The 25,866-nt window shown below is 41.8% G+C and overlaps 1 protein-coding gene across 2 annotated transcripts in view; it reads left to right on the plus strand.

Annotated features, from left to right (window-relative positions):
• The window catches only part of LOC307035614 (NLR family CARD domain-containing protein 3-like), a 98,883-nt gene that overhangs the window by 37,970 nt on the left and 35,047 nt on the right, over positions 1 to 25,866 (plus strand). Inside the window, exons 6-10 of one of the 2 annotated variants that reach the window (XM_079675177.1) lie at positions 119 to 1,925; positions 2,013 to 2,186; positions 15,924 to 16,070; positions 17,491 to 17,540; positions 17,629 to 19,112. In XM_079675177.1, coding sequence (XP_079531303.1) covers positions 119 to 1,925; positions 2,013 to 2,186; positions 15,924 to 16,070; positions 17,491 to 17,540; positions 17,629 to 18,200 — 2,750 coding nt within the window. In that variant the 3' untranslated portion in view covers positions 18,201 to 19,112. Of the gene's footprint in view, positions 1 to 118; positions 1,926 to 2,012; positions 2,187 to 15,923; positions 17,541 to 17,628; positions 19,113 to 25,866 lie in introns of those variants that run through there. The other variant, XR_013807149.1, reaches the window with a different exon arrangement.

Genomic DNA, 25,866 nt, shown 5'->3' on the forward strand with positions numbered 1-25,866 from the left:
CACTCTGGATAAATGTCTCCTCTGCTGATGTCTCAAGGGACCAACATATATCCATACTTCATTCAGAGAACCAGAGTTACAGTGTGACCTCATGATCTTTGGTTGTGTGTTCTTTCAGGAACTCGTGCTGGAGTCTGTCAGCGTAAACTGAAGTCCACCCTGAAGGAGAGGTTCCAGTGTGTGTTTGAGGGCATTGCTAAAGCAGGAAACCCAACCCTTCTGAACCAGATCTACACAGAGCTCTACATCACAGAGGGGGGGTCTGCAGAGGTCAATGATGAACATGAGGTCAGACAGATTGAAACAGCATCCAGGAAACCAGACAGACCAGAAACAACCATCAGACAAGAAGACCTCTTTAAAGCCTCACCTGGAAGAGATGCACCAATCAGAGCAGTGCTGACAAAGGGCGTGGCTGGCATTGGGAAAACAGTCTTAACACAGAAGTTCACTCTGGACTGGGCTGAAGGCAAAGCCAACCAGGACATCCAGTTCATATTTCCATTCACCTTCAGAGAGCTGAATGTGGTGAGAGAGAACAAGTACAGCTTGGTGGAACTTGTTCATCACTTCTTCTCTGAAACCAGAGACGCAGGAATCTGCAGGTTTGATCAGTTCCCGGTTGTGTTCATCTTTGACGGTCTGGATGAGAGTCGACTTCCTCTGGACTTCCTCAACACTGACATCCTGACTGATGTCACAGAGTCCACCTCAGTGGATGTGCTGCTGACAAACCTCATCAGGGGGAAGCTGCTTCCCTCTGCTCGCCTCTGGATAACCACACGACCTGCAGCAGCCAATCAGATCCCTCCTGAGTGTGTGGACATGGTGACAGAGGTCCGAGGGTTCACTGACCTACAGAAGGAGGAGTACTTCAGGAAGAGATTCAGAGATCAGGAGCAGGCCGGCACCATCATCTCCCACATCAAGACCTCACGAAGCCTCCACATCATGTGCCACATCCCAGTCTTCTGCTTGATCTCTGCTTCAGTTCTGGAGGAGGTGTTGAAAACCAGAGAGGGAGGAGAGCTGCCCAAGACCCTGACTGAGATGTACATCCACTTCCTGGTGGTTCAGTCCAAAGTGAAGAACATCAAGTATGATGGAGGAGCTGAGACAGATCCACACTGGAGTCCAGAGAGCAGGAAGATGATGGAGGCTCTGGGGAAACTGGCTTTTGAGCAGCTGCAGAAAGGCAACCTGATCTTCTATGAGTCCGACCTGACAGAGTGTGGCATCGATATCAGAGCAGCCTCAGTGTACTCAGGAGTGTTCACACAGGTCTTTAGAGAGGAGAGAGGACTGTACCAGAGGGACAAGGTGTTCTGCTTCGTCCATCTGAGCGTTCAGGAGTTTCTGGCTGCTCTTCATGTCCATCTGACCTTCATCACCTCTGGAGTCAACCTGCTGGCAGAAGAACCAACAACCTCCTGGTGGCCTAAAGTCTTCAGATCCAAACCTAAACTAACAGATCTCTACAGGAGTGCTGTGGACCAGGCCTTACAGAGTCCAAACGGACACCTGGACTTGTTCCTGCGCTTCTTCCTGGGTCTTTCTCTGCAGACCAATCAGAAACTCCTACGAGGCCTGCTGACACAAACAGGAAGTGGATCAGAGACCAATCAGGAAACAGTCCAGTACATCAAGAAGAAGATAGAAGAGGATCTGTCTGCAGAGAGAAGCATCAACCTGTTCCACTGTCTGAATGAACTGAATGATGGTTCTCTAGTGGAGCAGATCCAACAGTCCCTGAGTTCAGGAAGTCTCTCCACAGATAATCTGTCTCCTGCTCAGTGGTCAGCTCTGGTCTTCATCTTACTGTCATCAGGAGAAGATCTGGACGTGTTTGACCTGAAGAGATACTCTGCTTCAGAGGAGGCTCTTCTGAGGCTGCTGCCAGTGGTCAAAGCCTCCAACAAAGCTCTGTGAGTACAGAGATCATTTGATTTAGTGAATCAGTTATTAATACACTGCTGTCTTCTGAATAACTGTTGTCCTCATCGTCTCTTCAGGCTGAGTAGCTGTAACCTGTCAGAGAGAAGCTGCTCAGCTCTGTCCTCAGTCCTCAGCTCCCAGTCCTCTAGTCTGAGAGATCTGGACCTGAGTAACAACGACCTGCAGGATTCAGGAGTGAAGCTGCTGTCTGCTGGACTGGAGAGTCCACACTGTGAACTGAAGACTCTCAGGTCAGAGACCAGAACAGTTTGACTCAGCCAACAATCAGCCCTGCTGTGTGGTGTGGGAATACCATCATCAAAAACACCATTCAAGAGAAACACAACACAATATATCAGTCACAATTCACTAAATGGTTCTTGGCACAAACTTCTTTCAAGTTCAAAAACATCCCCCCTTGTGACACACAGAAACAAAACAAAGGGCTGGGCCCCTCACTAGAGGTGAGGTATATTGCCTCATAGATCAATCAAATGTAGGTAAATGAATCTTGATACTTGAATATGCTTTATGAAAAACACAGCCTACAGATGTAGCGATTCATTTCAGAAAGTTTGAAACGCGAGGGCCGTGATTGGTACGTGATCTGCCCTCGCTCAAGGGAAAACCTCCAGCTTGACTTGAGACCGCCCCCGTGATAGATAAATGTAATTATAATGAAGCCAGCTGCAATGGATCATTGATCCACCAGGGGGTGCAGTGGGGTTCCACACTGGAGCTCATGTGAAATAAAGTCAGATACAGTACGCTGGATGTACAGCGGAACTTTGCTAAGATCCATATGTCACGGATATCATACTCTGTGCTAAATAAGAGACATGTAATCATTTACAAAACATCACCATGTTGTTATTTAACAAAATAATTTTGTTATTCGAAAAAAACGAACGGGAGGAAATGCAGCCCGGCTCTCGATTTTTAATCCTAATTTAATCATCATCTTCACCACGATCATTTATGTTTATGTTCGCCGAATTGACATGAAATCACTGACACATATGAATATACTGTATTCAACTTCATTAAAACGTTATTAACGTGCCTAAACTCAGTAATTCACCAAAAATATGTATATTTTAATGGAGCCTCGTCGGTCGATCAGGATCCCAAAGTGTAGCGGAGGGATCCTCATCTGGATGAAGGGTGTTATTTTCCCCATAAAGAACAAGTCGCTGCAAATTATCCCGCTTATCACACGGCCACATTCTCAACAAAGTAACGACATGACTCCCAATATTAATTGAAATGCTTTTATGGATTTAGAAAATGTTTTTATTGATTTAAAAAATAGTTGTATGTATTGATTTAAATTCACATGCATCCGCTAAGAAAAATAGTCCGTTGTTACAGTTTTTTCAACAGTCTGAATGAAACGGCAGCTCTCAGCTGTGTATTTACACAACTAATGGCCCATCAACCACAGCTCTCTCCCCCCCTCCCCCCCTGATCTTTCTTCTCCAGCAGCTAAATGAACAGGAGGTTACTCTGAGTGACCATAGACTGTATGTGACAAGCTTACAGTTAGTGACGTAACAACACCATCAAAGCTGGTGGGTTGAAAGCAATACGGGAGGTAAAAATAACTACAATAATTGTGACTTATTTATTGTGGCTTTTATGTTTTTAGGTATAAAATGTAATTCAGGCTTATAGTTCACCCTTCTCTAAAAGCCTTCAACAATGACAATATTCATAGTAATTGAATAAATCCTTCCAACACACATTGTAAAAAATAGCCTACTGTAAGTTAAGAAATCATTTCAATATGTACATCTTCTGATGTAACAACAAGAACATTATAAATAGTAACATAGCTGAACATGGTATTGCACATTTAGCTTTGAGTGTTACTGACCTGAGAGGTTTTTATTACATGAATTAAGGTGACTGAGGCTTTTTAACATACAGGGATGCAAACTCATCAGGTATGAAAAAGGTGACAAGGATCCGAGCCCCCGACCCCCCCACCCCACGGAATAACAGAGGATTTTAGCAGAACAACTAAAGCAGCAGTGTTAACAATAACAGAAACGCCAAAGAGTCACATAATAGAAATATATAAAAGCATTTATTTTAATTGTGGAGCAGTCAGTTTATAATTTTGGCAGCACTGTTGAGCATTTTGAAAATGTATTTTCATGCCTCTGTGCAAGGCTTAGTCTTTCTATCTTTATAGCCACATGGTGTAAAGTAACTAAGTTCATAAACTCAACAAGTACTATACTTGGGCACAATTTTGAGATACTTGTACTTTACTTAAGTATTTCAATGTTTTGCTACTTTGTTCTTCTACTCCTCTACAGTTCAGAGGTACATGGTGTACTTCTACTCCACTACATGTATTTAATACCTTTAGTTACTTCTCAGATGTGGATGAATGATGTGAAATATAATCAAGTGTTGAATCAGACTTTAGTTCCACCTGGAGTAAATCCACCAGCTACCCTGCAGTATACAAAGTCATTCAGACTATCTGCACCTTTAGCAGCTTTGAGAACACTTTCATGATCAATCATTATAAAACATATCATATCTATTATTCTGAAATGGACCAATCTGCACAATGACTACTTTTACTGTCTTTCACTATATTTTGATGAGAATACTTTTCTACTTTCACTTGAGGAACATTTTGAATGCAGGACTTTTACTGAAACAGAGTATTCCTACACTCTGGTACTTCTACTTTTACTCAAGTACAAGATCTGAGTACTTCTACTTTTACTCTAGTACAAGACCTGAGTACTTCTACTTTTACTCAAGTAAAATATCTGAGTATTTTTACTTTTACTCAAGTACAAGATTTGAGTACTTCTACTTTTACTCAAGTACAAGATCTGAGTACTTCTACTTTTACTCTAGTACAAGATCTGTGTGCTTCTACTTTTACTCAAGTACAAGATCTGAGTACTTCTACTTTTACTCAAGTACAAGACCTGAGTACTTCTACTTTTACTCTAGTACAAGATCTGAATACTTCTACTTTTACTCAAGTACAAGACCTGAGTACTTCTACTTTTACTCTAGTACAAGATCTGAGTACTTCTACTTTTACTCAAGTACAAGACCTGAGTACTTCTACTTTTACTCTAGTACAAGATCTGTGTGCTTCTACTTTTACTCAAGTACAAGATCTGTGTGCTTCTACTTTTACTCAAGTACAAGACCTGAGTACTTCTACTTTTACTCTAGTACAAGATCTGTGTGCTTCTACTTTTATTCTAGTACAAGATCTGAGTACTTCTACTTTTACTCAAGTACAAGATTTGAGTACTTCTACTTTTACTCAAGTACAAGACCTGAGTGCTTCTACTTTTACTCTAGTACAAGATCTGTGTGCTTCTACTTTTACTCAAGTACAAGATCTGAGTACTTCTACTTTTACTCAAGTACAAGACCTGAGTACTTCTACTTTTACTCTAGTACAAGATCTGTGTGCTTCTACTTTTACTCTAGTACAAGATCTGTGTGCTTCTACTTTTACTCAAGTACAAGATGTGAGTACTTCTACTTTTACTCAAGTACAATATCTGAGTACTTCTACTTTTACTCAAGTACAAGATCTGAATACTTCTACTTTTACTCAAGTACAAGACCTGAGTACTTCTACTTTTACTCTAGTACAAGATCTGTGTGCTTCTACTTTTACTCAAGTACAAGATCTGAGTACTTCTACTTTTACTCAAGTACAAGACCTGAGTACTTCTACTTTTACTCTAGTACAAGATCTGAATACTTCTACTTTTACTCAAGTACAAGACCTGAGTACTTCTACTTTTACTCTAGTACAAGATCTGTGTGCTTCTACTTTTACTCAAGAACAAGATCTGAGTACTTCTACTTTTACTCTAGTACAAGATCTGAATACTTCTACTTTTACTCAAGTACAAGACCTGAGTACTTCTACTTTTACTCTAGTACAAGATCTGTGTGCTTCTACTTTTACTCAAGTACAAGACCTGAGTACTTCTACTTTTACTCTAGTACAAGATCTGTGTGCTTCTACTTTTACTCAAGAACAAGATCTGAGTACTTCTACTTTTACTCTAGTACAAGATCTGAATACTTCTACTTTTACTCAAGTACAAGACCTGAGTACTTCTACTTTTACTCAAGTACAAGATTTGAGCACTTCTACTTTTACTCAAGTACAAGACCTGAGTACTTCTACTTTTACTCTAGTACAAGATCTGTGTGCTTCTACTTTTACTCTAGTACAAGATCTGAGTGCTTCTACTTTTACTCAAGTACAAGATCTGTGTGCTTCTACTTTTACTCAAGTACAAGATTTGAGCACTTCTACTTTTATTCTAGTACAAGATCTGAGTACTTCTACTTTTACTCAAGTACAAGATCTGTGTGCTTCTACTTTTACTCAAGTACAAGATGTGAGTACTTCTACTTTTACTCAAGTACAATATCTGAGTACTTCTACTTTTACTCAAGTACAAGATCTGAATACTTCTACTTTTACTCAAGTACAAGATCTGAGTACTTCTACTTTTACTCAAGTACAATATATATACTTATACCACCTCTGTTTATAGCCTATGAAAAAAACTATTAGAAATAGAAGGCTAAAGCTAACGTTAGCAGATAGTGACAATGTATGCTAGCTAGCTAGCTCAACGATTCCTTAAATAATATTGCCACAGAAAAACTTTTCAGTTCACATCACGCTCTGCCACTCCGACAGGGAGCTCTGCTCTGAACACCTGAACGGCCCGTTCTAACAGCTGTTCACCAGCGGTCCAGTCTGTGCCACAGTGACTCCGGACGCACAGTTAATATTAACGAACGCACCCGTAGGTAATGTAGCTGCTGAAGCTAGACCATCATCGCCGAGCAGCAGAGGCTTATTATACATCATGAGCAGAGCCGACAGGCAGGAAGACTCGAGCACACAGCTCGCGCTTCATTATAATATATAAAAACAGAACACCATGCGTGTCATGATGGCACATAACAGCTCACGGCCGCAGATTACTCCGGGTCCCAGCCCCCCCCATACCCCAAAAATATTTGTATTGCAGATCTACATGAATCACACAAACGACTTATTTTGGATTCAAAACGGCGAATTTCGCAGAAAGGTGAAAGGTTTGCATCACTGAACATAGACAGAGTGTAATTCCCTCAGTACAGACGACAGCAACGAGTTTTTAATTTACTGGCAGGATTTATTTGGTTCATCCAGACCGTGAAAACTGTAATCAAAAAACATAATACACAAATACAATAATCACTAGTCAAAATAATAACAAAACATACAGTAATATCCCAACATTGTCCTGGTAATGTCGTCACTTTCAATTAGGCTACTGTATACACAATACACTTTGGTTACATATAATTCAACAAAACACAAAGACCAATCTAACTAAGCCCAACATGTGTTAGCCCTTAGCTGTATAAAAACAATTTAATACAAACAAGAACAGAAAACACACACAAAAAACGTCAGCAAAATATACCTTAGTAGCTGCATTGCATGAGGAAAATTGTGTAGCTTGGTATTACTCTGTACGATTGTTTATCTTGATGCTAAGAGCTATTTTGCAGATGCATCAGCACTGAAAAACATGTACTAAATCAGCGGACTTTTCGGATGAGTGTTACGCTAAAGTATGTCCTGACGGAAACAGGCGATATAAAAACAAAGGTTCCGCCTTAGAGAACTTTGGTTCCTACCAAAATAAATAACTCAGAAATACTGCGCTGACTGACACAGAGGCAGTTACACTCCCACCAAAACATATCACATGTATATGATTTTCTTCAACTATTGAGAGACAACATACTGCGTAGAAAAGATAAACAAAAAAAAACTAAACTTCAGTCCTTGGCTTCCCAGAGAACGATCACCATGACTGCACCTGTAGTGAGACAGATAGAGAGAGAGAGGGGAGGAAAGGAAAGAGAGAGACCGGAGTCTTCAGTCTGCTTCCATCAGCGTCACCGTCTTATGGATGGGCCTTTCCAGGTGGACAGGTTTGGAGATACGCTTTCCTTCCTCATCAAGGGTTGAGTCGCTGATGAGCAACTTGAGTCTTCGCACCTTCCCATCCTTTCCTGGGTACACTTCGATAACCTTTGCCATCCTCCACTGGTTACGTGGTGTAGTATCATCTTGCAGGAGTACAACATCGCCGACCTTTGCATTCCTGCGATCTTTGGTCCACTTCTGTCTCTGTTGGAGGCTCAGGAGGTACTCCTTCTTCCATCTTGTCCAGAAGTGGTTGGATAAGAATTGAACTCGACGCCATCTCTTGCGTATAGATCTTCCTTGACGAACTTCCCAGGAGGTGGAGCGAGTATCGTGGACTTCATGGTCAAAATGTGGTATGGTGTCAGGGGCTCTGAACTGGATGAATCAGAAGCCACGCACCACTGCACACAGAGTGCTCTTTCCATGTGCAGTTCACCCAGTGCCATGTCCTTGTCTTTGGCAGCTGCAGCACATTCTTCTTTTGGGATTGTGTCTAGGACCTTCTTGCTGTTAGAGATAAACTTATGCAGCCGGAGTTTGCCTGTGCTGCAAAGCTCTCTTGCTTCTTTCACCAGTTGGATCGCTTGGTCTTCAGATGCTACACTTGACAATCCATCATCAACGTAGAAGTTCCGTTGAATGAACTTTATGGTGTCGTCACTAAAGTCTCCTTGTCCTTCAGCAGCGACATGCTTCAGCCCATAGTTGGCACAGCCAGGTGACGATGCTGCACCAAACAAGTGGACCTTCATCCGATAGATGGAAGGTTGGCTTTCGAGATCTCCATTGTCCCACCAAAGGAACCGCAGGTAATCTTGGTCTTCTGCCTTAACATGGAACTGGTGAAACATGCGTTCGATGTCACACATGATTGCCACAGGACCTCTTCGGAAGCGATACAGAACTCCCACCAAGGTGTTTGTCAACTCAGGACCCGTCAGGAGGTGGTCGTTCAAGGATGTTCCTTGGTACTTGGCGGAGCAATCGAAGACAACGCGTATCTTCCCAGGCTTTTGTGGATGATACACCCCCTGAAGCGGAATGTACCAAGCTGGAGCTTTGTGGATGTCTTCCTCCGGGACCTTTTCTGCATCTCCGCGTCTTATGGTCTCATCCATGAAGGTCTTGTAGTCTTTGTAGTACTGGTCGTTTCTTCTCAGCTTTCTTTCTAGGCACCTGAGACGATGGATAGCACAGATCTTATTATCAGGTAAGTTAGGTCTTTCTTTCTTGAATGGCAGCGGCATTTCGTAATGACCGTCGCTCTTTAACTTGATGCTCTTTTCCATTTTTGACAGGAACCTTAGATCTTCTTGAGAGATGGGGCTGGTCTCCGACGCTCTTTCAACGAAGTCAGACTCCAGCATCTTGATGACATCTGCAGGTAAGAGAACTTCTTTGACCTGTGTCCTACAGACATAGTGCACTTCCTTTGTGAGGTCTGAAGAGGACGGTAGACCTGGCATCACTTGCTTCACCATGACTTGGTGACTTATTCCAATTGCATCTCCATAGTTGAGACACGGGTTGACATATCCCACTACACTCCAGCCCAAGTCTGTCTTCTGTGCAAACGGCTGGTGTTCCTCACCAGGCACCACTTGTCTTGGAACGAGGGCTTGGGCACCGTTGTAGCCAATTAACAGGCCGACATCACAGCTTTGCTGAGGAGCGATCTCATCTGCAATGTGTTCAAGATGAGGCCATGCTTTCGCCGTATCTGGTGTGGGAATATGGTCTCTGTTTGCAGGGATAAACTCTCTTGAGTAAGTCACTGGAAGAGTGATTATCTTGTCTGAATAAAAACCTCTAACTTGTAGACCAGCTAGCTTCCGACAGGACACGATTGTGTTTCTTGAAGCCAACGTGGAGAGGTTTAGCTGAACTGGTTCACTCTTAGCATTGAGAGCCTTCGCTGTCTCGTCGAGGATAAAGGTTGTGTCACTTTGTGTATCAAGGAGTGCGTACACCAGAACTTCACGACTTGGCACACTTGTAGATGACACCCAGACTGGAATTATTGTGGAGGTATGAGTGTCTCCAACATTCTGGATGACTCTAAGTGCCGTCGCCTCACGTGATGGTCTCTCTGACTGGTCTTGTGACTGTTCATTCTTCCTTTCTTTGTACTCTTCTTTGTCTTTGTCACTGTACCTTGCTCTGTCAGATCTTGTAAACATCCTTTCTTCCTTGGTGCGATCGTCATGAAGACAAGTTGGGTGTCTTCTCTCACAGGTGTCGCAGCTGTCTCTTTCTCTACAATCTTTAGATCGGTGGCCAAAATTGAGACAGCCAAAACACAATTTATTTTCTTGAACAAACTTGATTCGCTCCAAGATTGTCCCTTGCATAAACTTGTAACACCTTTGTAGACTGTGTCCTGCCTTCTCACAGAAGACACAGCTTGTGACGACGGCTTTCTCATCTGAGGTGGTTGCTAACACCTTTGCTCCAGGACCTCCGCTCTTTACACTCTTGTCTGGAATCCTTTCACTTGGCTTAACAGCATGAAGAGATGTTATTGGGCTGCAAGCGATTTTAGCTTCACGTGTGAGAAACTTGACAAACTGGCTGAAGCTCGGGAACATGTGAGTGTCTTCTTCTGCTTCTATGACTTTCCTATTCCACCTTGAAGTCAACCAGTCTGGGAGTTTAGAGAGAATTTTCTGGTTCTCGTTGCAATCATTAAGTATTTCAAGACCTCTGATCTGAGACATGGCTGCCTCACAGCAGCGCAGGAAGTCGGCGAGTTCTTGAAGTTCCATACTGCCTTTGGAGCTTATCTTGGGCCACGCGTCGAGCTTCTCTCTGAAGGCCTTGGCGATGAGGAATGGATTGCCGTATCGCTCTTCTAGGATGTCCCATGCTGCATAATACGCTGGCTCTGTGCCAAGTAAAAAGTAGCTCTCTATGGCCCTTTTAGCAGATCCACCCACATACTTGCGTAGATAATATATCTTCTCTTCAGCTGGTATGTTCTTCCTGTCAACGAGCGTCTGAAAGGACACTTTCCAGTCGTTGAATCGGAGTGGGTCACCACTGAACACTGTAGGTTCAGGTAGAGGAATGCGACTCGCACTGATGGCTTCTGCGAGCGCTTTGACGAGAGCTGTTGTGCCATCTTCATATTTGTTTTCTTGCCTTGCTTGTGCTACAGCTGGTGGTGTAAAATGGTGCCGCAGCGGGCTAGTTTGAGGCTTGACTTCTTCTTCTTTCTTCACAGAGACACGATGGAGAAGATCATTTATAGTTTGAGGCTTGACTTCCTCTTCTTTCTTCACAGAGCCACGATGGAGAAGATAATTTATTTCTTCATCTGAGCCGTCGCCCTTAGTTGCCGGACATGAATGTATACTCTGGTCATAAACTTGCTGTCGTGCCTCGGCAGCCTTTAGCTTCTTAATAGTCTCCAATCGATCTAGTTCTCTGCGCTTGGCTTCTAGCACTCTTTGTCTCTCTGCATTTTCAGCCTCTTGTTTGGCTTTTATCTGAGCGGCTTCAACTTCCAGTCTCTGAAGCTCTTTAATATAATGCTCTTGCTCCAGCTGTACTTCTAAGGTGGCTTTGTTGGCAGCAACCTCAGCAGCTGCACTCTTCCTGCTTGCAGAGGAGCACTTAGTGTGGTGAGAGCTAATGCCTGTCCTTCCTGAGGCTACAGACATTACCTCTTCAATGACTCGATGTTCTTCATGTCTTTGACTTGTAGTATGCCTATGGGCTGTAGCCTCCTCCCTTGCATCTATAAGGTCCATTGCATCCTTAACCATCTTCTCTGTTACTGTTTCACAGGTGTCGATTTTGCGACGTGTGTTAAGGTCAGGAACCTCAAGGCGTTTCCAATCGTCATAAACGTCATTTAGACTCCTAGAGGTATTGCGTACTTTAGTAATTTGTCCATCTAGCAGGTCGTCTGAGCACTTTCAACTCAGCGCTTGGTTGGCTTCTTTAGTGGCATCCTTCCACTTCTCATAGCACACACTGAACCGATGTGCAACCTTTATTACTTGCTCATCATGCTGTTCTTGACCCTTTTCCGTCATTCTGCGGACTCTTTGGCCTAATGGTGGCTCTTCTGAGGAAGCGGGGTTGTCCACTATGATGCCTTCAGTCGCTTGTGGCTGCACGGTTGAGCTGTGCTCGTGCACACACTCTGTCTTGTCAGGTGCGTGTGACTCCATGTCTGGGAAATGTACATCTGCAATTGTGTGCTCTTCGCCATTTCAGGACATCTTACTTGCCTTACTGTTGTCATTCACTGCTCTTTGGTGCTGTCTTCGTGAGCAGTTAAGTTTTCACTGTAATTCCCTCAGTACAGACAACAGCAACGAGTTTTTAATTTACTGGCAGGATTTATTTGGTTCATCCAGACCGTGAAAACTGTAATGAAAAAACATAATACACAAATACAATAATCACTAGTCAAAATAATAACAAAACATACAGTAATATCCCAACATTGTCCTGGTAATGTCGTCACTTTCAATTAGGCTACTGTATACACAATACACTTTGGTTACATATAATTCAACAAAACACAAAGACCAATCTAACTAAGCCCAACATGTGTTAGCCCTTAGCTGTATAAAAACAATTTAATACAAACAAGAACAGAAAACACACACAAAAAACGTCAGCAAAATATACCTTAGTAGCTGCATTGCATGAGGAAAATTGTGTAGCTTGGTATTACTCTGTACGATTGTTTATCTTGATGCTAAGAGCTATTTTGCAGATGCATCAGCACTGAAAAACATGTACTAAATCAGCGGACTTTTCGGATGAGTGTTACGCTAAAGTATGTCCTGACGGAAACAGGCGATATAAAAACAAAGGTTCCGCCTTAGAGAACTTTGGTTCCTACCAAAATAAATAACTCAGAAATACTGCGCTGACTGACACAGAGGCAGTTACACAGAGCACAACTGAAACATAACATCTGAAACGATGTAACAACATAATACACTTGTGGGGATGCTTGGGATGTGAGGAGTGAGGGACACGGCTTAGAACGGGCGTGTCGCCTGGCAGGACAGGAGAGTGTGTGCACCAGTCTGCCTTGATCTATGAATTCATGTCCGTGACACTCACTGCTGCCCACAGCTGTTTCATAGAAGGAAATTCCTTCACTTCATGAAAGTGTTTTAACCACACACACCTCTACTACACACACATGACGGGTGTTATTTTCCCCATAAAGAACAAGTCGCTGCAAATTATCCCGCTTATTACACGGCCAAATTCTCAACAAAGTAACGACATGACTTCCAGTATTAATTTAAATGCTTTTATGGATTTAGAAAATGTTTTTATTGATTTAAAAAATAGTTGTATGTATTGATTTAAAAAATAGTTGTATGTATTGATTTAAAAAATAGTTGTATGTATTGATTTAAATTGACATGCATCCGCTAAGAAAAATAGTCCGTTGTTACCGTTTTTTAAACAGTCTGAATGAAACGGCAGCTCTCAGCTGTGTATTTACACAACTAATGGCCCATCAACCACAGCTCTCTCCCCCCCTCCCCCCTTGATCTTTCTTCTCCAGCAGCTAAATTAACGGTAGGTTACTCTGAGTGACAAGCTTACAGTTAGACACAACACTGTCATTGCAAGTGACCCTCAGTTAGTTGACTTTTATGTTCAACTGCTAAATTCGTTACTGATAGAAAAGGGCTTCTACTGTACCTAATTACCTTAACACTAGAACCGCCAGAGGTTTTTGTATAGGCCTACCTAAACCCGTCAAATCCCGCTATTAGAATGCAATTTTTAACAACATAGGGTGCTACATAACACACTTTCAGGAAAAGTCAGGGACTGGGAGACTTTAATATTTTATTGAAAAAAAGTTACATTGCACACACACAACACACATCACACAAATTGACCCGATTGGCGGTTCTAGTGTTAAATAAACTCACTAATTAATGAAACCAGTTCAATACGCATTATTCTTATTCTTATCATTCTTTATGAGCGCAGAAATAGTCTTAAAATCAGATCTGTTTTTTAAATGAAATCTGACGGCAGGCAGTTAGCTCTGATCACCTATTCTAAATGCGCCGCACCTAATCGCTGGCCATTCAGCCACAGACACTGTTCGAAATGGGGGGAGCTAGGGGGAGCTTGGCTCCCCCGAAGAGGGAGGGAGCTCCCTTGATGGCTGACTTTGAGATAAATAGGGGGAGCCCAAAACAATCGTGCATATTTGTGTCACACAGATTAGAAATGTTGAGTTTCTGTAAATAACAGTTCTTGAAATAAATAATAGTTATTGTTCATTACAGTTTCTGAATATTTGTTTTATATTTGTGAATATGTCTGGGTGTTGCCATCTGTATGTGGCGGCGCTGCATTCTTACTTACGTTGCTATGGTTATGGCGGTGATGCCGGCGCGGTATTTGAAATGTTCATATTGATATTTTTTTAACTCTGGCTGTGTAATAAAAAAATATGGCAAAACGAAAACAGCCAAGCGTCACAGCTTTTGGATTCACAAGCAAAGAAGCGAAGGAGTCTAAAAATGACAACGTGAACGGAAAACAACTTTTAGTTGGCCGGCTGTAAGCGGCGTTAGGGTCGAGTTTGACAGCTCCACACCGAGGGAGAGGCCTGCCGATGCGGAGCCTGAAGAGGCTTCAACAACGGCCACATCCGCCGGCATAGTGACACCGTCTGTATTAGTAGAAGAGTGTTTTTATAGCAATTGATCGCATCCGCGCTGCTGCGCCAGTCAACAGAGCGTGCGTGTGACATATTTAGTAGCAGGATGTGCTCTGAAAAATAGGGCTCCCCGAAAGCAAATGGGTAATTCGAACACTGACAGAGCTCCCTCTATACAAATCAAACTGTAGAAGGTGTGAAAGCACCTATTGTTTTAAATAATGGTCGGAATGTGACCTGTGAGCCTTCTGAATTACCGTGGGACAGCACATTCTAAACTAAAAGGTTCAATCAATAAAGTAACATCTTATCTTATCTTAATTATATCTTCATATTAATAATAATAAATCATACAGTATGTGTCCGAAAGGGAGCAGGAGGAAGCAAACACAAAAATATACTGCATATTAAAGCAAACGATTGTAAAGGTAAAAGTATGAGCATAACAAATAAAGAAGTGTAATGTAAACATTTACATTATAATTATGATTATTTAATATATAAAGACTATATATTATTGAATTACAAGATTAGATATACTTTAGTTGATCTAAAATATTGATGTGTTCAAATGCTGTTCAAAACACAACTGAAAGTCCATGAAGCTTGTCTTTCTGTATTTGTGAATGAAGCGCCATCTCCTGGTTAAAACCTGAAATTGAAAATCTGGCAACGCCCTCTTGGAAAATAGTGGGAGGGCTTAACATTCCTCTATACTGGTCTTTGGCAGGCCGTAGGCAGGAAGCTGTAAGCTGGAGTCTGAAATGAAGTGCTCCATCTGTATATCCAGCTCTCCAGAGGGTTTACTTCACTTTGTTGGCGGCTCATCCGTTAACACAGAACCCTCAGATTGATTATAATAAGGAGAAACAGGAAGGGTTTGTAAAGCAAATCAGTTATTGGGCTTTTTTTTACCAACTCACTAAATGCTTTCAACTTGAATTGACTGAATTTATTTGTAAATTGGGCTTATGAACACATCAATACTTCTGTTTATATATATATGTTTATATATATATATATATATATATATATACTGTATATATATATATATATGTTTATATATACATTTAAGAAGTACAATATAAGAAAAGCAGAAGTTTCTCTCTAGTCTTTCTTCACATTATTCTCTATTCCTTTGTTTTATGATCTGTTCATATCAGTAAGACCCTTACCATGGCTGTCCAGTTGAACTGTGAGGCAGTGAGTGGAGTTGTAGGTGTAGAGATGACCCAGAGGTGATGCAGTAATAAGCCCCGCCCCTTCCAGTCCTGGACCCTCAGATGATCTGACGGCTTGTTTGTGTGTCTGCAGGCTGTCAGGCTGTCTGATCACAGAGGAAGGCTGTGATGCTCTGGCCTCAGCTTTAAACCCCTCCCATCTGAGAGAGCTGGACCTGAGCTACAATCACCCAGGAGCCTCAGGGGGGAGGCTGCTGTCTGCTGGACTGGACACGCTCAGGTATGGAGAGGCTCTCAGTCTGATAGAGGAGGTAGAAACTGGCTCCTATGACCTGAAACACCCAGAGCTGATAGACCCTGACTCTTCACACTGTCTGCCGTCAGCTGTTAGCATCAAACACACATGTTCCACAACTGAGAGGAGACCCCCCCCTCAGTGGGTCAATGTTCATCGTGGAACCACCAACAGAAACACAGTGGGGGGGTTTTAATGTTCACACAGATTTAGCACAGGAAGTGACATCATGAATAAATAACTGATTCATTTCCAGATGTTTTATTCTGAGTCCTAGCAAACGGCCAATCAGAAGAACCTCCCCTGGAATGAAAATAATGATGTATTAGTTTCAGTGTTGGGAGTAACGTGTTACAGTAATCAGATTACATTTGTCTGTAACGCGTTACTGTTGGTTCAGCAGTAATTCCATTAGATAAGAGGAGATAGTACTTTATTGATGCTAAGCACTAAATGATCTCGTTGCCTGCGTTACGTTAAGCTCTTCAACTTTCTGAATAACGGGAGGACAGAAAAAGCAGAGATGAACAGGCGCAGCAAACATCGTGGAGGACATGTTGCCCGTTTCATTCCATCCATGGTTTCCACGGTGGAATCACCATCTTTCTAAAAACATATTGAGCCAGAAATACGTAACAGGCGGCGAGATCAGACTCACAAATAAATAAATGTATTTAACCGTTATGGTGTGAATATGGTCTGCCAGTGACGTGCGGTGAGGTTCATGGCTGGTGAGGCACTGACTTAGTATATTTTGACCTTAATCAAAATATTCTGTTATTTTCAAAAGCTTTTTCAGTCTGATGCTTCGATTCATTTCAAACAGAGCGTTCAACAGAAGGATCAAATCTAAATATTGGATTGTTCTCTCTTAGTAAGATCCCATCTTCATTACAGTGGTGGTCTTTCCTTGACTTGAAGATGAAGTCCATGCTCTCCTTCTGGACAACAATCTATTACTGTTTTGTAAAAGTCCTCCTTATATTCCTCTAGTTTCAAAAGTCTAGTTTGTTGTTTGCGTCTACCGTCTCTGAGTAGAATAACAGCAGCAACAAGAACCGGGGGGGTGAGAGAGTCTGGGGCCCCTCAAATCCAGAGAGATCCACACAGAAAGCGTTTTTTATATAAATGTAACAAAACTCAAACATGTTCAAACAGATTCAGGAATCAGAAATCAAGAGAAAAGATAAATATGAAGCGCACGGTGAACCAAAGAGAAACCCATATTTCCTGATGCACACAAACGCTGCACACAGGAAGCATGCCCCCACCTGATCAACACCTGGAGAGGAGATCATAGACATCATGAAAGAGACACCTCAGTGTTTGTAGATGTTTCTGGAGGCAGACTGAGGTGGACATATCAGATCCTTTAAAGACTAACTGACCCCCCCTCTGCTCTCAGCCTGGAGCCTGCTGCAGTCCGGTTCTTGAGGCCAGGAGGTCTCAGGAAGTGTAAGTGTGTTTTTAATCATGAACATCTTCACACTGGGACATCACAGGTACTTTAATAACCTTTAATACCTGCTGTGTCTCTCATCAGATTCCTGTGGACTCACACTGGACTCAAACACAGTGAGCAGAGAACTCCAACTGTCTGAGGACAACAGGAAGGTGATACATGTGAAGGAGGAGCCATATCCTGATCATCCAGAGAGGTTTGACTCCTGGCCTCAGCTGATGTGCAGAGAAGCTCTGACTGGTCGCTGTTACTGGGAGGTCGAGTGGAGCGGAGGGGTTTCTATATCAGTGACTTACAGAGGAATCAGGAGGAGAGGAGACAGTGAGGACTGTGAGTTTGGAGAGAATGATCAGTCCTGGAGTCTGGAGTGCTCTGGTGGTTACTATGTCAGGCACAATAAGAAAACAACACACATCCCCTCCTCCTCCTCCTCCTCCTCCTCCTCCTCCTCCTGTAGAGTAGCAGTGTATCTGGATCATCCTGCTGGCTCTCTCTCCTTCTACAGAGTCTCCTCTGACACACTGATCCACATCCACACCTTCAGAACCACATTCACTGAACCTCTCTATGCTGGCTTTGGGTTAGGGTCTGGGATTGGGTTAGCTATTATCTGGTCTGGTTCCTCAGTGTCTCTGTGTTCTCTGCAGGAGTGACCCCCCCCCCCCCCCAAAGAGAGGGCCTGATAATAAAAGTGAAAAACTAAGATTTCTGAGACTTTCAGAAAAAGTCAGAATTCTTAGATTATCTAAAAAAATTCTGTTTGTTAATTTAAAAAAAATAAATAAATCTAAATGTTGAGATTTCAGAAAATAAAAGTTTCTCAAAAAGAAACCAGAATTGTAAGATTTTAAGAAAACTCTCAAATAAAAGTTAGTCTTTGCAAAGATGAAACTCAGAAAGAGGTTGAATACCAACAGGAAGTCCATTCTGATTTATTTCCACACGGAGGCTTTTATTCTGAAACTGCAGGAAAACCTCCATTTCTCCCAAAGTCTTCCCACCATCTGTAGTTTGTGAACACGTGACATCACTTCAGTTTGAATGGCAGCAGTAAAGGGTTACTGAGGCTCGTTGAGAACAGGTCATAGTGACGAGTTCAATCACTTCTGCAGAATATAATATATGATGTCTACAAACTAACATAACGTCTAAAGTGCAAACGTGAACACAAAGTGCAAACCACAGCGTGCATGCATTTGAGCTCAATGACCGGCTTCCTGTGAATATTTAAAATATAACGTGGCCCTCCACAGCAGAGTCTGAGCGGCACAGAGTGCAGCTTTTATTTCAATGCTCGCTTTTTACTCTCATGCAAACATGCTCATCACTTTTTAAGAAGGGTCAGATTCAATGTTCCTGATTTGCATTTAGAAACTAATCTTCCCTCAACAACTCGATGATGTTTGAATGAACACGGCTGCTTCTGGGGTGAATGTAAACCTCTGATCTGGGTTAGATGGGTTTATTAACAGACCAATCACATGATGATTGTCTCATCATTAACACTCATGTGCTTTCAATGTAAGCAGCTGATCTAATTAATAAAGTGTGTGTTTTGAGTCGGACTCGTGTCTTTGTCTCAGTTTGATGACTTCTTCCATTCTTGAGAGGATCAGAAAAGAAAAAAAAATGAGATTTTGAAAGAAAAATCATAATTTAGAAAAAAATCATAATTTTGAGAAAAAGCTAGAATTAAAAGATTTTTTGAAAAAAATCATAATTTTGAGAAAAAAATATGGATTTTGAGAAAAAAGTCTGAATTTTGAGATTTGGAGAAAAAGTCCGGATTTTTAGATTTTTGAGAAAAAGTCAGAATTTTGAGACGGGTGACCCGCAAAAAAGTTGATTCGCGGGTGGTATTTTTTCAAACACTTTTTTCCGGGTTCGGTTCTGGGTAAAACAAAGACGATCTGGGTCGGGTCGCGGGTGTTGCATTATAAATATATTTAAATAATAATAATTTACTTTAATGTTTAAATCCTCAGACCTCTCCCCCGCGGGACCGAGCATAATCATAACCTCTGCAGCGCATCTATCTGCTGCTGAGCGCGCCACGTTCTGAATGGCTGAGGTGAAGCTCTCTACGGAGAATACAGTATTTTCCAACACTTCCTCAAGAGCGAAATCCAACGTCCGGGAGGCTTTTGGTGTCATCCTAGATGCAGAAAATAACCAACATCCCACACTTTTTGAGACAAAAATGCAACTGCGTGTGTTAATAATTGCACGTTTTCACTGCTCATATATACGGGTTCGGGTTGGGGTCGGGTTGCGGATCCTGTGCCGACGGGTCGGATCGGGTTGCGGAACTAATTGGTAATATGTGCGGGTCGGGGGGTGGGTTCGGTATTGCACGTCGCGGGTGCGGAGCGGGTCTTGAAAATCAGACCCGTGCAGGACTCTGATACATGGCCGTATCTACCATTGAGGTCACCGAGGTCCGGACCTCGGTAGTGTTTTTCGAGCTGTGTATACAAAACTTGTGAAATAATTGCACTAAATGGGGTTCTTTGCAGTACTTCCATTTACTGACGATGGGGGCGCTGCATAACTACGTAGCCTCGATTAAAGCAAACAGAAGAAGACGACATGTATCAACAAACCACCGCAGCCCGGACGCGAGAGGCGAAGTCCCGCCCATCTACTTCCGACCCATGGGACCCCGGAAGCAGAAAATTATACATTGACGTCAATAGAGAGCCGCAGTGACGCGTCGTAAAACCCGGAAGTAAGTTAGCATTTGTAGCACTTCCGGTTCCTTCCTCAAAAAGCAATGCATTTTTTCCATAGGGTTTTGGAAAATAGCTCGAAATAAGGTCTGTGGTTGACACAAATTTAAGAGGTAATTGACGTTTTGTTCTACGACATTAAAGACATCAGCAGTGACCCCACTGGGGATTTTTGAAGAGTTTACGTGTCTGAAAAACGATGGTTGTTACCGAATGGCTGAATAGGACTACAGAAATTGTCGAGGCCGTTGTACGTCATTACGCCGAACACGTAAACACTCCCGCTAAGTGTGTTTTCCCCTGTGTTCTGCTTAAACACTTATCTGTATATCTATATCTGACCATTAGAATCTGTATTTTTGAAATTGTCGTTTTTAACCCCGTAGTTTTACAAATGATAGAATAATTAATTACCAGTGTTTTCCAATTTTACTCGGCAGTTCGTTTCGTTGGCTAACGTTAGCTAAAGCTAGCGCTACTAGTTAGCTACGCAATGGTTTGTTGCTTTGCTCCGGGTTGCAGCCACAGGTCTTCGCATGAAACGTGCTTGTTCTATCGTTTCCCGGCCAATGTTTTCCAAAGGAGAGTCTGGATTCGTGCCATGAAGTAAGCTGACGTTACATTTTTGTCCATGTCACGGTGAAATGTAAATGATGGGTAGTGACTGTATCGCCGTTTTAGAGATGGCGCTGCTGAAAAGACCGCAACATAAGTAAAGATAATGAATACACCCTATTAAAACCTGTGTGTTTTATATGATAAGTCTAATTAGTACAAGCAGCATAACGTTTCACCATGTAACTAAAGATTGTAGTCAGGGAAATCAGTTTGACATATTGAACTAATAACAAATCACCTCTGGCTGGCAGAGAACTCTCTGCTCCATAGCTTCTCTTGGACGTAAAATCACATGTACATTTTACATTTATATTCAATTTAATATTCCATCCCTCACATACTTTTGTATATATAATAACTTATATTTAGTTTTTCTTGTTATGCTGCTGCAACACAAACATTTCCCAAATTGGGATCAATACAGTAATATCTTAATTCATTAAGAAATATAACTATTATAATTAGTGTAGCAGCTGACACCTATTTTCAATATGGATTAATCTACCATTTATTTCTTTAGTTCAATTTTCATCTATAAAAATGTCAAAATAGTGAAAATGTTCACGAGACTTATCAAAGTGCAAGGTTATATCTTTAGATGTTTTGTTTTAGCCTATATGTCTTAATGCTCTTACAGTATATGTGACGGGGTGACTTCCATGAAACAAATATTTTATATCTTCCCAACAGACGAGCTGACAGGAAACCTAACACTCTAACAACCACAACATTGCAAAGGCGAGTAAATGTAAATTAAAAACAATTCACAATTGTATTATTTCTTCTTCTTCCTTGCAGTGAGGTGAAGCTGACCTTGCACTTGGTGCCAGTAAGGATGTTCCTCACGCAGGCTGAATGTTTCTCCTTCCTTACTGACACAGAAGCCCTTGATTTGCAATGCTTCACTAATTGTCATTTCCCTGGCTCCGTAGGGACACTTTACCTCCAGCACAGCGGAAGACCCTACCAGACCATCTGGAGATGCCCCCAACAATCCTGATAGGGAGAGCCACAAATCTGACTCATGGACCTGCATCTGAGTTGCAGTGGTGAATGCCCTGACGCCCTCACATTCATTCATAGTCCCTCACTGTACAGACAAAACACCATCAAGGGCCTGTTGTTGCCCTAGCACCCTGGCAATAAAGGAAGCAGTCACACGCTTTGACCTCAGGACAGCTCCAAAGTTGCTGGCAGTCAACCTTCCTTTCCTGAACAAATGCCAGTTTGGGTTGGTTCGCTGACCAGTGGTAGCCACCTGAATTGCCCTCTGTTGCTCTTCAGACAATGCCATGCTTGCCACAATTGCCTCAGGTCCCTGATGCCCAACAGATTTGATAATTTCAGGAACAGTAAGTGTTTCCAAGCTGTAGTGTTCCTCTTCTGGCTCGGGGGAGAGAAGCCAAGAAATTCCTGAGAACCTGCCCCCGAGTCTGTCCCTCAGCCAGTCACGATCTTCGGAGGTGGGCTCTCTTGTCAGCGGGTTAAATTAGTTATTGGTTTCAACAGTCACATTAAAACAGTTACTAAATCAGCCTACTATCACCTAAAGAACATCTCTAGGATTAAAAGACTAATGTCACAGCAGGATTTGGAAAAACATGCTTTTATCTTCAGTAGACTGGACTACTGCAATGGTGTCTTCACAGGTCTCACTAACACATCTATTAGAAAGCTGCAGCTGATTCAGAACGCTGCTGCTCGAGTCCTTACCAGCACTAAGGAAGTGGATCACATCACTCCTGCTCTGAAGTCTTTACTCTGGCTTCCTGTGTGTCAAAGAATAGATTTCTAAATACTGCTGCTGTTTATAAAGCACTGAATGGTTTAGGACCAAAATGCATTTGTGACCTCCTGCTAAATGATGAACCATCCAGATCTCTCAGGTCTTCAGGGACTGGTCAGCCTTCTGTCCCCAGAGTCAGAACTAAACATGGAGAAGCAGCGTACAGTTATTATGCTCCAAATATCTGGAACAAACTCCCAGAAACCTGCAGGTCCGCTGCAACTCTTACTACTTTTAAATCCAGGCTGAAGACTTTTCTTTTTGTCGCTGCTCTTAATTGAACTATTAATATCTTAGACTGCACTGTAACTTTTATCCATGTATTTTTTCTTTTAATGTTTATTTTATTAGCTTTTCTTTTTAATGACTGATTTTAAATGCCATTTTCTTAATGTCTTTCATTTTTTGTAAAGCACTTTGAATTGCCTTGTGTTGAAAAGTGCTATATAAATAAACTTGCCTTGCCTAATAAAGATTTCATGTGACACATAAAATTGATTTGTTGATGGGAATTAATGTGAATAAATTAACTCGGTCTTAAAAGGTTAACGGTACTCCTGCTATCACTACTCACCGACACTATAAACCTTGTCCCTCATGCTAGCCCTGACAACACCGGTAAGCACACCTTCATCTAGGCTGCACTGTAACGTGTCCTGACTTGTAGTGGTTCTCTCCTCTATCTACACTCTTCTTGTCATCTTTGTAAAACGATATCAGACTGGTAATTGACACAGCCATGACTTCTAGTTAAATTCAGTGTGGCTAAAATGAAAAGCTTTGTTAAAATATGCAAGCACGCGAAAGTCAAATTCAGCTTTATTGTCAAAAATTCTACATGTGTTATACATCCAGAAATGTCGAAATATCGTTTCCCACAGTGTGACATGTATACATAAAACAAAAAGGGCCTAGATAAACGTGGTAGACATTAAACAAAACGGGCCTAGATAACCGGGGTATACAGTTTAAAATGTTAATATATTTAAAGTGTTCAAAGTGCAGTTTCAGTGCAAGTCAGTTGAAACGATCTTAAGTTGGCGTGACGTTGAAGTCGTGCGACCCTGCTGCTGTACTGGCTTGTAGTTCGTTTATAGCATAACGTTAGCCTTTTGCTTCTGCCGACTAGATTTATTATTCAAAAATTATAAAAGTAGGGTTGACATGTGGATATTATCCGGCTGAACAAAACGTGATGCATCTCTTAAATATGTTTCAACCACAGACCTTATTTCGAGCTATTTTCCAAAATCCTATGGAGAAATTCTATTGCGTTTTAGACGAAGGAACCGGAAGAAGTTTACTTCCGGGTTTAAGGACGCGTCACTGCGGCTCTCTATGGAGAGAGAAAAGTCATCTTTCGATCCCGTTTGAATTGTGCCACGAATGACACATATGAGGTTTGTCAAATTAAAAGAACATTTTGCAAGTCAAAAAAATAAAAATGTGTCGTAAAACTGTGAAGTTACAATTTTTTTTGTGTGAAACCTCTCAGTGAACTACAGGTCTCTGGTCTCGCACAATACGCGTCACCATCACAAAGATGGCTGTCACGTTAGTAAATTTCACCTGTTTCTTTCAGAATGAGGCGAAAAAGTATAAAAAGAGGTGAAAATCACTACAAGTCTGGGCATGTTGAGAGCTGTACATACACGAAAGGAGCGGTTCTGTAAGAGCCAGCATGCGGGACCGGCTTTACAAGGTTTCAGTGAGTAATATGAGTGCAATGTTTAAGGTTAATTTCAGCTAGCTAACAAGGTACACTAACGTGTTTTGTTTTAGCAACTCGTTTTCTCCTTAAGAACTTCGTGGTGTCTGTGTATGCTGTGGATAACATTAGTGTTCACAAGAACAAGGTACACTCCCGTGTTTTGTTTTAGTTGCTCTTCAGATTGAAGCGGACAGTTTTATATCCACTATATGTCTGATCTACTTTTTACATCTCGTTGTGTCATTTGAGTTTATTTGCTGTGTGTAGATTCAAGGATTTTGGTTATTTTGTCCAGGGATGCAAACTTGTCACCTTTCGGCAAAATTCTCCGTTTTGAATCCAAAATAGGTCGTTTGTGTGATTCATGTAGATCTGCAATAAAAATATTTTGGGGTATGGGAGGGGGTCTGGGACCCGGATTAATGTGCGGCCGCGAACTTTTTTAATATATTATAATGAAGCGCGACCTGTGTGCTCGAGTCTTCCTGCCTGTCGGCTCTGCTCGTGATGTATAATAAGCCTCTGCTGCTCGGCGATGATGGTCTAGCTTCAGCAGCTACATTACCTACGGGTGCGTTCGTTAATATTAACTGTGCGTCCGGAGTCACTGTGGCACAGACTGGACCGCTGGTGAACAGCTGTTAGAACGGGCCGTTCAGGTGTTCAGAGCAGAGCTCCCTGTCGGAGCGGCAGAGCGTGATGTGAACTGAAAAGTTTTTTTTTCCCGTCGCAATATTATCGTTGAGCTAGCTAACTAGCATACATTGTCACTATCTGCTAACGTTAGCTTTAGCCTTCGTTTTCTAATCGTTTTTTTCATAGGCTATACACAGAGGTGGTATAAGTATATATCTTGTACTTGATTAAAAGTAGAAGTACTCAGTTCTTGTACTTGAGTAAAAGTAGAAGTAGCCTACTCAGGTCGTGTAGGCTACTTGAGTAAAAGTAGAAGTACTCAGATCTTGTACTTGAGTAAAAGTAGAAGTACTCAGATCTTGTACTTGAGTAAAAGTAGAAGTACTCAGATCTTGTACTTGACTAAAAGTAGAAGTACTCAGGTCTTGTACTTGAGTAAAAGTAGAAGTACTCAGGTCTTGTACTTGAGTAAAAGTAGAAGTACTCAGATCTTGTACTTGAGTAAAAGTAGAAGTACTCAGATCTTGTACTTGAGTAAAAGTAGAAGTACTCAGGTCTTGTACTTGAGTAAAAGTAGAAGTACTCAGGTCTTGTACTTGAGTAAAAGTAGAAGTACTCAGATCTTGTACTTGAGTAAAAGTAGAAGTACTCAGATCTTGTACTTGAGTAAAAGTAGAAGTACTCAGATCTTGTACTTGAGTAAAAGTAGAACTACTCAGATCTTGTGCTTGAGTAAAAGTAGAAGTACTCAGATCTTGTACTTGAGTAAAAGTAGTAGTACTCAGATCTTGTTCTTGAGTAAAAGTAGAAGTACCAGAGTGTAGGAATACTCTGTTTCA

Source organism: Notothenia rossii, assembly GCF_949606895.1.
Source record: "Notothenia rossii genome assembly, chromosome: 4".
In the NCBI taxonomy this organism is placed as follows: domain Eukaryota; kingdom Metazoa; phylum Chordata; class Actinopteri; order Perciformes; family Nototheniidae; genus Notothenia; species Notothenia rossii.